Here is a 15,408-nt window from a genome sequence, read left to right on the forward strand (position 1 = left end):
CCAAAATAAATAAACAAACATAAGAGTAGCTTAAATCAATAAAATAATGTATATGTTGTATACGATGATTTGATTTTCAGACAGTCTACTATTTATAAGGAAATTTTGTCCTAAAATAAATTACATATTATAAAAAGAAATAAAATCATTCATCAACAATATTTATCAACACAATATATGAAACCGATTCAATCATAAATAGAAAGTAAATATATATATCATGAACAACGATTTTTAGTATATTATTTCCAGAAATTTGTAAAAACAAGTTAATTATTCAAATGTATATATTTATTCGAGTGCACTTCAGAACCTAATGATGTACCAATAATAGTGAGATCTAATAGTCCTTTTGGTCCAACGCCTCGAAAAGTAGGAAGATGAGGCTATGTGAAATATTTATCAATAAATTAAAATTTTATTATTTTATAGAATAACTAACATATGTATGCAAATATTATATATTGTATCAAATCAATTATATTAAATAAACCTTTAAAATAACAATTTAATCAAATCTTATAATTCGTAATTTTCTAAATATGAATTTAGTTAATTATTTGGATTAATGCCCAAAATTTCATGACTTGATTTCGTTTGATCAATCAAATCTTAATATTAAAAGTCAAGATACATGGTTTTTTTTGAAAATAAAGAATATTAAAATCTGACCTTGAAGTTTATCAGAATACAAAGCCAAAGTAAATATAAAATTTGTTTTCCTTTGTTGATAATGATGCCTTTTTTTTTACTTTCATATCATATATCAATACAATATTTACTGAAAATTTAGAATACGAAAAAGACATGCATTATTAATCACACATAAGTGGTTAAAGAATTACCTTGAAGGTGGAAGACATGATTTTGAAGTTGAAGATGCATCACCCGTGAATTCACCATCTACACTCCATCGTTAATATCATGGCTATAATCAAAGAGTACTTTCGTGCTGATAACGTATTTTAAAACTAGCCTAATAGCAATAAGAGAGAGATATGGAGAAAAGGGAATTGTATTATTAATGGTGTGTTATACAATGAGATACAATAGAATATTATATAGGGATGGGAAAACTTGGAGAAGAAGCCAAATATATTTTAGGTGTTGATAACCATAATAACTATTATTCATAACATCTTTATTATTTTTTTCTCTTTTGTCTTATTATATAGTAAATGGTGATTGGGAGATATGTGATATATTATATGGTATGGATCAAAAATGAGTCTCTATATTTAGGGATTTACTTTAGTTCCCATATAACTCATCCATATAATAGAGAATGGATTGGAGAAGTGATTTTGATGGTTTTCTTAAAATTTACCATAAATTATATGGGTTTGATAAATTTAAAGAATGGGTTAAGAATGCTCTAACACCATATTATTTTGCTATCTTTTGCAAGGAAAAAGGAAATATCATTTATTCAAAATAGATCATAAAACAAACTACCATGCACAATAAAGTTTAAAAGTGACAAAAACTAAAAAAAGTAAAAAACCTTTAGACCTTCCGCATTAAGGCCATCCATGGCTTATGTGGAGGAGATTTGTTAAAAGGATGAAAAGACATGTATTGTGGAGGGCCATCCATCCTTGAAGATTCTTCCTCAAGGATGGTGGTTGGTGGGTCCTCAATGTTGGTGATGTGGAAATTATGAGGTTGTTTGTAGGAAGAATGAATATGTTATTGTTGTAGATAAAAAATGTTTGTGGAAAGAATGAATGGAAAGCTGATGTGACATGCTGACTAGGTTGTTTGTAAAAAGAATTGTCCTGAACTGATGCAGACAGTCTTATGGTTACAAATACTTTAGGTACAACGTAATGGTTTTAAAAGTCACATTAGGGATGCAGAATTTTGATCATGGGACATTCAACAACCCTTAAAAGGACTAAAGCAAAGACAAGATAGGTATAAAAATTGTTTATTACAATCAATACATTTGGTCTTAAAACATTATAAAATCATTTAATCTTTTATGTATGCATGAGTTTTAGCTAGTAAAAATACTGATGTTAACTAACATGGCCTCTTGAATATCATCTTTACTAATATTATTTTAAAAATGTTGCAAGAGATAACTAGGAAGAAGTAAGAAAAAACAAAAATATTGTTTTTAGATCAACTTACGATTGATAATAAAAAAACATTTAAGAACTAAACCAACCAGGCCCACCAAGCCCGATCATTTTTGGGCTAGCTCCTTTAAAGTGGATTATAAACTTGTTTCTTTAAATGATTACCTTTTGTGGGCTCTAAGTTTCTATCTAAATGAGTTAAGCCGTTAAGGTGCATCAGAAATTAATAACACGAACTAATGGATGATCACGTGGGTACGGCAATCATTGATCAACAATATATGCAAAATGTGGGCGTGTTAATAAAGCTTACGGTGTGTTTAGCTACATGCTAATTGTTGAAATATATACAAGTTCATTTGTATAATCAAAATGTTTTTTTTACATGTAAGGTTTTGTTCTAATTCTTTGCTCTTTAGTTGTTAATGAGGGTTGGCGAGTTGACAAATGGGTCTAGAGTCGGGCATTAGCCGATGGGCTTGGTCTAGAACCCGTTTTCTTCTTGGACGCTTATGTTGCTTAAAGTTAGAGCCTATGTCTGTTTCATATGGTGTTGGCGTGAGCGAGAGCTTATATCTTAGCTAGTTGTCTTCGTCATTGTCTGCACTACCTTTGTGTAGATATATCATCTCGTTTAGATCTTTAAAATAAATAATGTTGTTCTTCTAGTTTCATTTTATTTTATTTTATTTGTGAATGTCTTTGATTGATCACAATTGGTGAATCTATCTTGTTTAGAGTATACAAATTCGATTTGGGTTTGTTCTTGAAATGTTCTTGGAGTTGAGGATTGTTTATGCAATCACATTGAAAAAAGTACTAAAGTTGACACTCGAGAAAAATGCGGGTGGGTGTGTATACAACTATGATATTGGCTTGTGTCGTGAACGGCTGTAAACATGATGTGGTCATAAATAACTCCATAGGTTGCTTGTGAACACAACGGACAATACTGGATGACATGTAATGTTAGATGTTATAAACTACGTGGTGAGGGTCAAAGAAAGTCACCACATAGCTCATTAATCCTCTAGTATAACTCTATCAAAGTTAACTGGCTTTTATGTTCCTTGTGAACACAACAGACAATATTGGATGACTTTTATGTTTTTTTTATTACATAGTAGAAAATTATTTGTAATAAAATGAACAACGGATCTTTATAAAACGTATTATTTGACAATTATTGATTGATGAATAGATGATATTTAGACGATTGGTATCAAGGGCGAAGTATACATAGGGCCTGCCCCTGTTTTTTTCGCAGTAGTGTAAATTTACCCGTTTTCGCATGCAGTATAAATTTAGTTGATCCGATCGAAAATTTGAGCCCAGCCCCCCTCGTTTGTGATTTTTTTAATACATTTTGAGTCCCCCCCTCCCTCCACGGGGCGGGTATCTTAGTCCAAGCTTCGCCACTGATTGATGTAAAATAAATTAAGTTGCTTATTCAGTACGAGAGATGTAATAAAATAAAATATTATAGGAAACATCAGGGTCCTTTTTTTACAAGATTTTGCCACAAACGTGTCATACTATGATCGTAATCCATTGCTGTTAGGTTTTACTTTTAATTATATGCTAGTAGATGTGCCCGCGCGTTGCGGCGGGGACGCAATGGAGATGTGTTCGGTATGAGGTCGGTTTGCGGTGCGGGGGTGATGCAAAGAGAATTCAGATAGTAACTATTTAGGGCCACGTGGCGAGGGCGGTGTAAGTGAGCAAATGATTTATATAATTGAATAAGAAATGGAGCTACTATGATTAGAATTGGATGTAACGAGTAAACTATGAACAAGCCATAACTATATGATGTTATAAAGCGGGTTAGTTGGATTAGGTGTGGCAATTGATGTTAGTTTAAATTTGGTTGTGTACTATTAGCCAAGCCAATGTTGATTTTAAACGTTTTATTTTATCCATAAAAAAGGATAGAAGTTTAATTGTATGGCGCGTATGTATGTGTGTGTGTGTGTGTGTGTGTGTGTGTGTGATACGTTCATTTCATCCATTGGTGGCCTCTACATCGACTGTAGATGATTTAGTATGTAGCATAGCTGGACAAAAGAATGCATACGACAAGTAATAATAACATGTTATCATAAAGACATGTTTTGGCTTTGTGAAATTCACCCGAGCAGAGGTGTAATGGTTGGCTCATATCAACTAGCATGAAAAGCTAGTAAAGTATAGATCACACATGCTTCTTGAAGCAGGCACCAATTCTTGAAATTTTACCCGATCGTTATCCACTAAATGGAACGATATCAAACCGAACCCTCGGTTTTCCTTTCTAGAAATACTCTTGACACTCGTTTCTGATTGATCATCTACAACCATTTTACAATTGCAAAGTTCAAATGCTTAAAAGTAAAGATTCGATTATTTAAGCATAGGTAATTAAGGAAACCGGAATGAACAAAATCAGATAAAGGGTTTATAAACAGCAACCGGTTACCTATTTTGGTCTCACCCACTCAGAATTAGCTACTCTGAACCAATCTAACAAGATTTTAAGCCATGAGCTATCACATTACATTACAAAACTGTTGATGATCATGTATTAGTGAACATGTGAAATTTGTTGACAAGTGGTTAGAAAGTCTATCGGCCAAGTTGTAGCATACATCGACAACAAAGGGTCCAAATATAAGCACGATAGATGTCTGGAGCCTAGGTTTAATTTCACATAGATGAGCCATAAAATCAAACATGGTGTGGGCAAACCAACGTGAGTATGTTAAGGCATTGTTAAATCCAGAAGACCTAATTGTAAAACTTATGCAATAAGTACTATCCAGGGTGATATGCAAGCAAATATGTCTAGTGTAATGCAGAATAGGAATAATAAATAAATAAAAACAATGAACCGATCGAGCAGGTTGTGGACAAACCAAACTAAGTATGTTAAGGTGGTCTTAAATTCGCAAATCCAAAGTAGAATGAAACAAAGTTGAGAATAATAGAATTGTAAAACAATACTGTTTAAAGTTCCAAGTGTCGGTTTTATTCTAAGTTCAACAACTATGTAATACAAAACATAAGCTAATTATTAATTCCTAAAATAAACACAAATTCATCTTGCATCTTTGCTAAACACACTTGGACCGTCGACAAATTTGGGTTAAAATATCCATTTATATCATGGTTTTTGTCTCCTTTCTGTTCACAAACAATGTCTAACACAATCCCTCACAGGATTCAAAATAAAATAAAATAAAGCAAAATATAAAAAAAAACGAACAAAAAATAATTTTAAGAAGAACCATCTTTAATTGTTATCATTTAACTTATAAATCTAACATGTGCTCAATGGAAGCTTGCAGATGCTTGGTTGTGCTTTCGTATGTACATCCTGCACATTTCTAAAACCAGTAAGCAGACCTTCATTGTCACACTTCAACATAACTACTCAAACTATTTTTCAAGTATCTAAACACCCTTCGGCAAAACACAAACTAAAATAATAATAATAATAATAATAAAGTCTCTGACCTGAATTAGGATACCAATGATGATGGGATAACTTTGTAAGGATTCAATATTCCATTAGGGTCCCATAGTTTCCTTGATTGAAGCCATAAGTTGTACTTGTACAAGTGAAACTTTGTTTTAACTAATTATCTATTATACTAATACAAAAATAATAATAATAATAATAAAGTAGACTTACAGTTTCAGAAGACTTGCTGTAGTAGATCTTTTTAGCTTTCATCAGACCTAACCCGTGTTCAGCACTAATACTCCCACGATGACGGGACGTCCATTCATACACAAAAGGTTCAATCTGTGCTAAAATCTGCACATTTTATATAAAACTCAGAAAAAAAATCTTATCTTTATACTTTTATGAAGCAAGAAAATGAATCTTACATCGTCATCATACTGTGGAGCCGACACGTTTAAATGGAGATTACCATCCCCAAGATGACCATATCCCACTACATTTGCAGCATCACCTATTCATTTATGTTATTCAAATAGACTGAGATAACTTATTAGCATATATATAACAAACTAAATCATAATGGCTACAGAGACGTGTGCGCATCTCCTCAACAAGATCATACATCTTATCAACAGGTATTGGCAGATCATACTTGTATACAGCTCCAGCTTTCATTAATGCTTCTGAAATACCCTGTACACAAGTGTATAAATATTAAAAGTGATGATATAAAATATAATAGTCGGGTCTCAAACCTCACGAATACGCCAAAATGATGATGCTTGACTAAAATTCTGTGCAAGGGCAACATCATATACCAGACCACTTTCCATAGCGTGAAGAAGAAACGCCTCAAGTTTCTCCCTTAAAATGTGAGTTCAAATCACTTTAGAAATATTACTTATAAGTTTATTGACCGGTCAAATTAAAACAACTGAAATTATATAGTATTAAATTACTTGTCATTTAATTCATTGCTTCCTGTCGTCTCAATGAGAACATAGAAGTTATAAATTGAGGATGGTAATGGATTCCAGACACCGTCTAGATGGTGAAGAACCTATAAAACACCAATAGTAATAATAATAATAATAATAACAATAATACCAATAATACCAATAATAATAAACTGCATTTTACAGTTAAATGTGATAGCTTTAGCCAAAAGTAGCAGACAATTTAAAGAAATTCACTCGGGTGATGATTTACCATATTCATTGCTTGGGCATCAAGAAATTCAAATGCATATAATGTTTCACCAAGTACGCCCTGCTTGCGGTGCACGCATATAATGTATATATGTGTGAACCCTCGGGTGGGCAAAAGCGAAATTGCACTAATTTTGACGTTATTTTACCAATATCGTGAAAATAACGTTAAAAGTGGCGGAAGGTTAATCAGGCATCATGTGGTGGCGTTGATAGCCGAAAGACAAGGGTACATGCACCAATCGGTCGGTGTCCCGATGGTTGAGTGTTATGTGTCTTATGTCCAAGGCTTGATGCAAAACTACTATCGAGCCGAGGGTCTCACCGGAAGCAGCCTCTCTATCCCTATGGGGTAGAGGTAAGGCTGTCTACATCTTACCCTCCTCAGACCCTACTATAGCTTTGCTATTGGTGGGATATACTGAGTACGATGATGATGATGATAATGTTTCACCAAGTCTTCTTTTAGCTTGAAATAGAAGTTTCTGATAGCAAACATAAGTAACTGATTAAATCTGTAAATAATTTAGTTTTAGCATGTATAATATATCAGTAAAAAAGTAATATTTTACCTGGCAACTGATATAATCTTCACAAGAAAGAAAAGCTATATTTACTGCATACAACTTTGGAGGTGTGAGTATTGAAACCTTTGTTATGATACCCAAAGACCCTTCAGTTCCTGTAAATAGATACAATAACATTATATCAACCAAATAATAATATACTTATACACTATAATTGTGATGATTATATATAAAGTATTAAAATTGTGTCACACCAATAAACAAATGCATCAAATCATAGCCAGTATTATCTTTTCGCAAAGTCCCGAGCATATCAATCACACTACCATTCGCCGAAACAACCTCAAGCCCTGAAACATTACTGTTTAAATCTACAAAATTTTCAAACTTTAAATGAAATTAAATGACAAAAGCATACTAAGAACGGTTACGTGAAGAGATCCATAACGCACTAAACGCAACCCTCCAGCGTTCGTAGAAATATTTCCACCAATTTGGCAGCTTCCCTTTGCACCTAAATCTAATGGCATAATAAATCTGAAACAAGACACAAATTAAAATGCCTCACGCCCTCACCATATTGTTTAATAGGATACTAATATTCATAATAATAATAATAATAATAATAATAATAAGCGGATGACCTTTCATACTGCAAAGTACGGTCTTACCCTCGTTTGTCTAGGAAAGAAATGAGATTTTCCAGTATACATCCTGCTTCACATACCAGTACAAACACTGACCTGCAAAGATATTAAAAGTCGCATACTTTTACAAACATATGACTAACTAAAAGCTTTGGATTAATAATATGAGAGGACTGACCTACCTACCTCGTCAAAGGAAATAATGTTATTCATACGCCGAGTATTAATAATAATCTCATCAAACACAGGCACACTTCCTCCAACAAGACCCGTGTTTCCACCTTGAGGAACAACTGCCAAACGTCTCGAATTGCAATACTCAAGAATTTGAGATAACTGCAATCATTACACGCGACTCAGACTCACAGACTAACATAAATATCTATTTTCCAAAAGAAAGAAAAAAATCACAACCTTATAAATAACCCATCACCAAATCAATAAAAATAATAAAAAGTTGAAAAAAGAAATTAAACTTGTGACACTAAAGTTACCAATCAAGCAATGGGCTAAAAACAAGGCTTTCAGGAGTAATTAAAGCATATCTTATAATCACCTTTAGTGATCAGTTGCCTAAACAACATTTAATTGATTTTAGAAAATCATTTAGGGCACTAACCTTGTGGATGATGACCTTTAAATAAAGTCTGTTATCATTTGCATTGGAATCGATTGTTGATGGTGCAGAGCAAACCCTTTATTTGGTAAAAAACACATTGAGAAAACCTATGAATTAAGAACATAAAACTATAACACAAACCAACCCTAAAAGATTAGGATAAAATACTTGTAAGCGTTTTTGGTCGACGGAGGCAATGGTGGTCGCTTGAAGCAATAGTATTGAAAAATCAGGAGTTAAATACACGGCGTTCAATTGAATGAATGTTTAATGGGGGTATTGAAACCGAACATTAGTTTAATTCAGGGAGGCCACGTTATTCGTGGGGGCATACGGAGTGTCTCCGGCCGAGTTATGTGGCTGGCCGGCCGGCAGGAGAGTTCGGCTGAGTTATGTGGCAAGCCGGCAAAGAGATTAAATAGGGCATTTAATTTACCGACGTCTTAGAGAGAGAAAGGGAGAAGATGGAAGATTGCCTATACCTGTTATAATGTGCCAGTGGGAGTGCCCGTGCGTTGCGGCGGGACCCTACGAGGTCGTATAAGGGTGTTAGCGATGACATGTTTGTTGTTGGGTCAATTCAAGAACCGGATAAGTTATAAGTACGTGGCTATTATTTAGTTTACAATACCATAGAGCCTATTTATTAGCAAAACTAATTAAAAGTGTTATATTACCCACATGTTGGAATGGAGCCCGTCAAATGCATTACATGTTCGGATAATTTTGAATGTGATAATTTAAAGATTTAACTAAAATAAAAGCGCATTAAACTAAGTCGAGAGGCATCCATGACCCATATGAAAAAAAAAACATATGAGAAACTTATGCATATTTTTTTAAATAAATGCATGTATATAAGCAAATTTTACATATGTGTTCAAGTAATATATTTAAAAAGAAAGCACATAACGGCAGAGACTTGACGGGGATTCGGTCATTAGGGTTCAGTTTGTTATAGCCAAATTTATAGTCATTATAGATAAATTCGCGTCAAAGAAGATACATGACGCAAATAAGAAGTGTATTGAGGCCTCTACTACTTTCTAATAGTATGATCAAATTCAGTCAAACAATTATTTTTTAACATTGTATCAAAAATAATAATGAAAAATGAACTTTCTTGACGATTTACAAGATATGCCATGTCTTAATTTTAACATGTTTTATTTAAAATTACTAAGTGCCATAATATTGAAGACCAGGTGATAAGAGAGGTAACATTTGATATGTAACTTCTTCCATCTCATTTAAGTTTCAGTGATATTGTATCATAGGGATCTAAATCAATGAAGACATGAAAGTACGTTAGATAAAAATGAACCACTATGATGTTAGAAAGCTTAATGTGATGTAGTGTATGGTTAAATGAAGATTAACTCCACAAACTATTGATCTAAAGCCGGAACAACACCCTTTTAGACCTCATTCCGCATAAGCAACGCCCCTCCTGCTAATATTCCATTTTTAACATTCTCTATAGAAAAGTCCAACAATATTCTAAAGAATCAAGGGTTTAAAGTTTAAACGCACCCAAAATATACTCATATAAGCCCTCACTCTGTTCGTCTCGGCTTGTGAATATTACCTACAAGTGGAATATATATGTAATCTCAATATTAATATACAATTCGTATTCATATAAATATTACCATAAGGGTCTTCGTTGTGGGCATCAACAGGGGTGGTATGGGCTGAGTTGGCGGGGGTTTACTGCCCCAAACACCGTGCCGAGGCGGCAAGCAGTGGGCTGCAAGGGGGTGTAATATTTGTTTGGTCGCTATATGGGATGGAGGTGGAACCATGTGCTTCAACGGCAATACGATCGTTTCATTTAAAAATAAAAAATAAAAGTTCTTGTGATGTAAATTTCCCATAACTAACCTATAATATAATATATATAGGCCAAAACCATAAACACAAAATGTGCAGTAGTTTCCTCCTAAAAGATATAAAAATAATCATCCTCTTAATAAAAAAAAATTCTAGCATCAATTTTGGCTCCGGTTATCTATCAAGTCAAGGCCTAATGCTTACAAACTTGCTCGATACCGCTCGAAGAATACTTGAAAAATGGTTCTTTATTTTGGGTTTGTTCGATTTTGAGCCGATCGGCTCTGTTCGAATTGTAAACGAGCAAGCCGTCACTTAGTAACGCAACATATTTAGCTTGCAGTCAGAGTGTCTCCGGCTCGCTTTATTATACGCGTGTTTCATGCAACTTCTACCCTTCTTCGGACTTTAAAGCACCATAGTGACCAGTCTCATGATCTTGTTATGCTATCTTTTCTTGTGTAATACAGGGCTAACGGGTTGGATTCTGTATGAATTCCAAATTAGTTGCTTCGGTTTCTGTCACTTGACAAATTAGTTCCAAATTAATGTGATTAGGCCTGTAAAAACCGTGAGTTATGTAAATCTTTCGGTATGAAATTTGTTCATGTTCTTTTATTTAATAAACGAATGAACATGAACAAAACTTCTTGTTCATTTACTTAAATGATCCTAAAAAATTTAAACAAGTACATAAAAGGGATTCAACGAACATAACTAAATAAACAAATTAACATAAACGAACTTAAATGAATAAACGTTCACGAACACATATGAGCAAGTGGACTTGCAACGTACTTGATGACCACCACTCACGGTCATCAGGTCAACCGTATTTATACATGCCAACTCGAACTTGACCTGTTTTTAAAATATGTCCACCCAAAGCTGACCTGTTTTGACGTTTTGTAAACTGGCTATGTTAGCCGAACCAAAACCTGTCTTTTTTCACTCAGTAATTAGTTTTTGTTCCACAGGTACCGAAAGTGTTGGAAAACGTGTTACAGGCTGAACACCACCAAATATACGAGATTCGAACACAAGGGGCAAAAATTTGGTAGCATGAGAAAAATTCTACCGTTAGTTTTGGTCATTTGAGTATGATTGACATTTTGATCAACTTTGACTTCGTGACCAGCATTGACCTTTTTTTGGTAAAAGTCGACATTTGTGACCTTTTAGCCAAATTCAACAATATAATGGATGTATGTAAATATAGGTATATATACATTACTATAATAATAAAATAATCCTAATTTGATTTCCATATATTAAAACTCTAATTAGTTTTAAACATATTACATTAATAAATATTAGTTTTTTATCAACTACTGTGATATAAATTCAAACAATGCATTCGTTTCATTCGTCATGAATCGCCATTTTTGCCAGTTAACTTTTTAAATGTAATGTAGCTATATGGAAGTTTAGTTAGATGGTTTAAAACTGTTACATTCGTAGTTTTCAAAGCTATTGCATTTAACTCATTCGCCCCGTATAACGTTGGCCCATATAGTTAGACGAAACTTGGGCCCGTTTACAAAATGATAATTTTAACCGTTTTACAAAATGGTAACCCGTTCACTGCAAATGATAATATTGGCCCGTTTATTGAAGGATATATTTCTGACTCGTTTACTAAAAAGGGTATTATCGACTTTTTTACTATAAACAGTAAATGTGAAATCAAAAATTTGCAACTTAATCATCGACTTGTTTACTAAAAACAGTAAATGTGAAATCAAAAATTTGCAACTTAGTTCTTTTACAGTATGAGTGAAACGTCTTCCAAAAGTCAAACAGGTTAAAATCATTAAGCCAACAAGTGAGGGTAGTTTTGGTATTATTAAAGAAATTTGCAATTGGTAATGAAGTTAAATAAAATTCCCATTAATTAGCAACATGATTATTTTAAATTTTGATCTTGTAAGTCACGAAGCAGTAGTTTTGACGTGTTTGCTAAAATCGGGAGTTTTGACCCCTTTTCCAAAATGACAGTTTTGTCCCGTTAATTAAAATCGACAATTTCTGCGCGTTTGCTAAAATGATAGCTGTGACCCATTTATTTAGAATTTTAAATTTTGACGTGCTTACCAGAAATGCAATGTTAGTCCCACCAACCACACACCCAAAAACGTTGTTGTTTAGAAACGCCACTCGCATCAACGGTTTGATGAGCCAGACTTTCATTTAATTCAGACATTAGCTGATGCAGCTGCAAATCGATTAAAAAAAAGGTTAACAATTTTAAACTAAAGGCATTGGCTTAAATAAAGTGAAAAAGAAAATAACAAAAATCTGGTCCGAACGGAATTGGCTTAAATCTGGTCCAAACGGAATTGGCTTAAATAAAGTGAAAAAAAAAGTAACAAAAATCTGGTGCAAACAGTTATTAAACAAGATTCAGAATCGCCATTGCCACCATCTTGAGCCTAACATTGTTAAAACTAAATGTAGATCAAAATCTAAAACTCAAATTACATTCAGATTCAGGTATTGTACCATAACTCCTACCGGTAAATACATATATATTGAGAGTATATTAAACAACAGGGAATAAATATACAACCAATTGGCGTTTAAGATATGACCACCAATTCCAGCAAACCCCATGGCTCGAAGCTCCCAAACTGTATAATTTAGTGATAAACGTCATAACAATGGTAATATACAGTAGACTGAAATAAGAACGACAACCAACACTCAAAACCTAAGCCAACAACAATTTCAAAATACACAATACAAATAGAATGATCGAAACCCTACTTGGAATCAAATCAATTCCAAATTAAAAATAAAAAGTTAAACAGAAAAGGAATTAAGTGATTATGTTCTTTTCATAGCATCTATATATAAGAATTGAATTGGCGTGAATTAATCAGTTGGGATGCTCAGGAGAATTGAAGGGCCTTCAATTGATCAAACCTCTATAATACGAAATACATAACATAAATTGAAGGCCGATGATTAAGAGAAAATTGAAGATAATTTATTGCAATTGAAGTTGGGCAAGCATCACTTGTAGCGTCAGACGGAAACTGATAATTGATTGCACATAATGATTATTGAATGTCAGAACAATGACCAAAAAAGAATGGTCGGTCAGTGGGATGAATGGTTATAATGTAATATAGATTATATATAATTAATGTTAAATGTTGAACTTTGAATGTTAATATAGTATTAAACAAGCTTGGTTCTTATAGTGATATATTATAAAACTTAGCAATGGCATTTAGTGTTTCTAAATTTTTACATCTTATAATTTATGTTATTATGATGTTTTCATTTGTCACTTCTTCAATAAGATACATTGTTTATTTAAGTGTTTTGTATGAAGCCAAATTTGAAAGGGATTGTTTACCAACCAAGTCCAATTATTCACAGTATACTTTTGTCTTGTATAAGCGGAATCATTTTTATCAACGTTCTGTTTGGATTATTTTAACGAACTAAAATTATTAATTTAATCATTGTTATAGCCATATTATACTAATATAAAATATGTACACAGATTTAGCAATGTCAATTTCTATACTTCAAAGAGAGGTTATGAACAATCATAATAAGAAGTTAGTTGCAACTTTATGACTCGTATTTAAGTATGCAAATCTTAGTAACAATGTAAGTGGTATATTAGTTATATATTAAACTTCTCATTGTGTTCATATTTATAGGCGCTACTCTCATTCGAGGTCTAGACTAATAGATTTCAGCCACCTAAAACCGGCCTATCAGTTTTTATTGTTTCTAGAATGCCTCCAATGGACAAATTTCTCTTTACCATACAGCTTACATACATGTGATATTAAGAAATTCATACTCAGTTAAAATCTTATATATGTATTCTGACTTGGGCGCCAAAGTGTTTTCGAGGCTTGGAACTAACAAATCTTCCATCTGATTGTCAATGCTTATAACTCCTATTATGGCTTGGAAGGACAAAGAACTGCAACACTACCATCCACACGACTCTGAAAACGAAGTGTCTCATCATATACGTTATAACTTGAATCCCAACACCAAACCATCATAATTTTGTAGCAACATTTGGCACCCTTCATCGATCATCAAGCCCATAGTGCTCGAAATGTTGCTACATGAATTTGTGGGGTTAGTGTCGGAACTTGAGTAGTAGACTAGTAGATGGTCAAATTCTTTTTGTTCGGGGTCGCTTCGGCCATGGTAGCGTAAACACAATGCTCTAAGTATAATAAATAACACATTCATATGTGAACATGCAATCGCCTTTTGTGTCTCGTTATTTAAAACACCGCATATAAATATCTATATAATTTTAGTAGTTATATACATATATAGAGGTGAGGTGGTTTCATAAATAAGGCATCCAAATACTCATAAGAAAATGAGATATTAAAAAAAGTGATTATACATTATCGTGAAAAAAAAATGAATACATCACCATGCCACCTTGTTTATATTTAAGTTGACATCCAACATATCAAGAGGCACCACATACCCTCCTTGTTTACAACTCACCCATTGTAATGGTCCGTATTTTAAGACATGTGACGTACATCCTTTTTACTGTATACTTTTGTGTTTGACCTTTATCATTAAACATAAAGCTTTCTTTTTATGACATATTAAAAACCAAACATGTCCAATATCTTTCACACACGTGTATAGTTTGAAAGAATTAATTTCATAACTAAGAATACGTCCAAAACCACATAATACATTTATGCCATGAATTTTCTCTCGAGAGACTAGTTCGAGTCTCGGCTAAAGAATTTAGTTTTGGATTGAGTTTGGAGGTCTTCCTATTTGTGGGTTTTTATTCCAGGTTGATAGGATAGGTCAGTCACCACGTTCTGGAGTTTGAGCGAAAGAGTGATCTATTTGTCAGAGTGATCCGAGCGAGTGTCCAAACTTTTGCTATTAAAAACAAACATTTATGCATGGGACCGGTTAGGCAATGTGTAATAGGCAAATTTGGAGGGGCGATAGGGGCGATTTTGGGGAGGACACCCCCCCCCCCCCGGGGGCGATATTGGGGCGATAAGGGGCGGGAGGGATTT

At 33.4% G+C, this 15,408-nt stretch overlaps 1 protein-coding gene across 1 annotated transcript; it reads right to left on the reverse strand.

Annotated features, from left to right (window-relative positions):
• Positions 1–5,754: 5,754 nt before the first annotated feature.
• On the reverse strand, positions 5,755–8,247 carry LOC143603577 (D-2-hydroxyglutarate dehydrogenase, mitochondrial-like; the record flags this gene model as incomplete). Its single annotated transcript, XM_077080345.1, has 12 exons — positions 8,097–8,247; positions 7,939–8,005; positions 7,686–7,804; positions 7,522–7,617; positions 7,313–7,422; positions 7,188–7,225; positions 6,742–6,784; positions 6,492–6,592; positions 6,288–6,396; positions 6,120–6,225; positions 5,958–6,043; positions 5,755–5,883 (listed from the first exon to the last, which is right to left on the reverse strand). Coding segments are annotated over exons 1-12 (1,035 nt in total), but the record flags the coding sequence as incomplete, so codon positions are not given.
• Positions 8,248–15,408: the final 7,161 nt, after the last annotated feature.

The sequence above is a fragment of the Bidens hawaiensis genome, unplaced genomic scaffold (assembly GCF_021521415.1).
Source record: "Bidens hawaiensis isolate Kalapana, Puna unplaced genomic scaffold, B.hawaiensis_p1.1 tig00062188_1, whole genome shotgun sequence".
NCBI lineage: Eukaryota > Viridiplantae > Streptophyta > Magnoliopsida > Asterales > Asteraceae > Bidens > Bidens hawaiensis.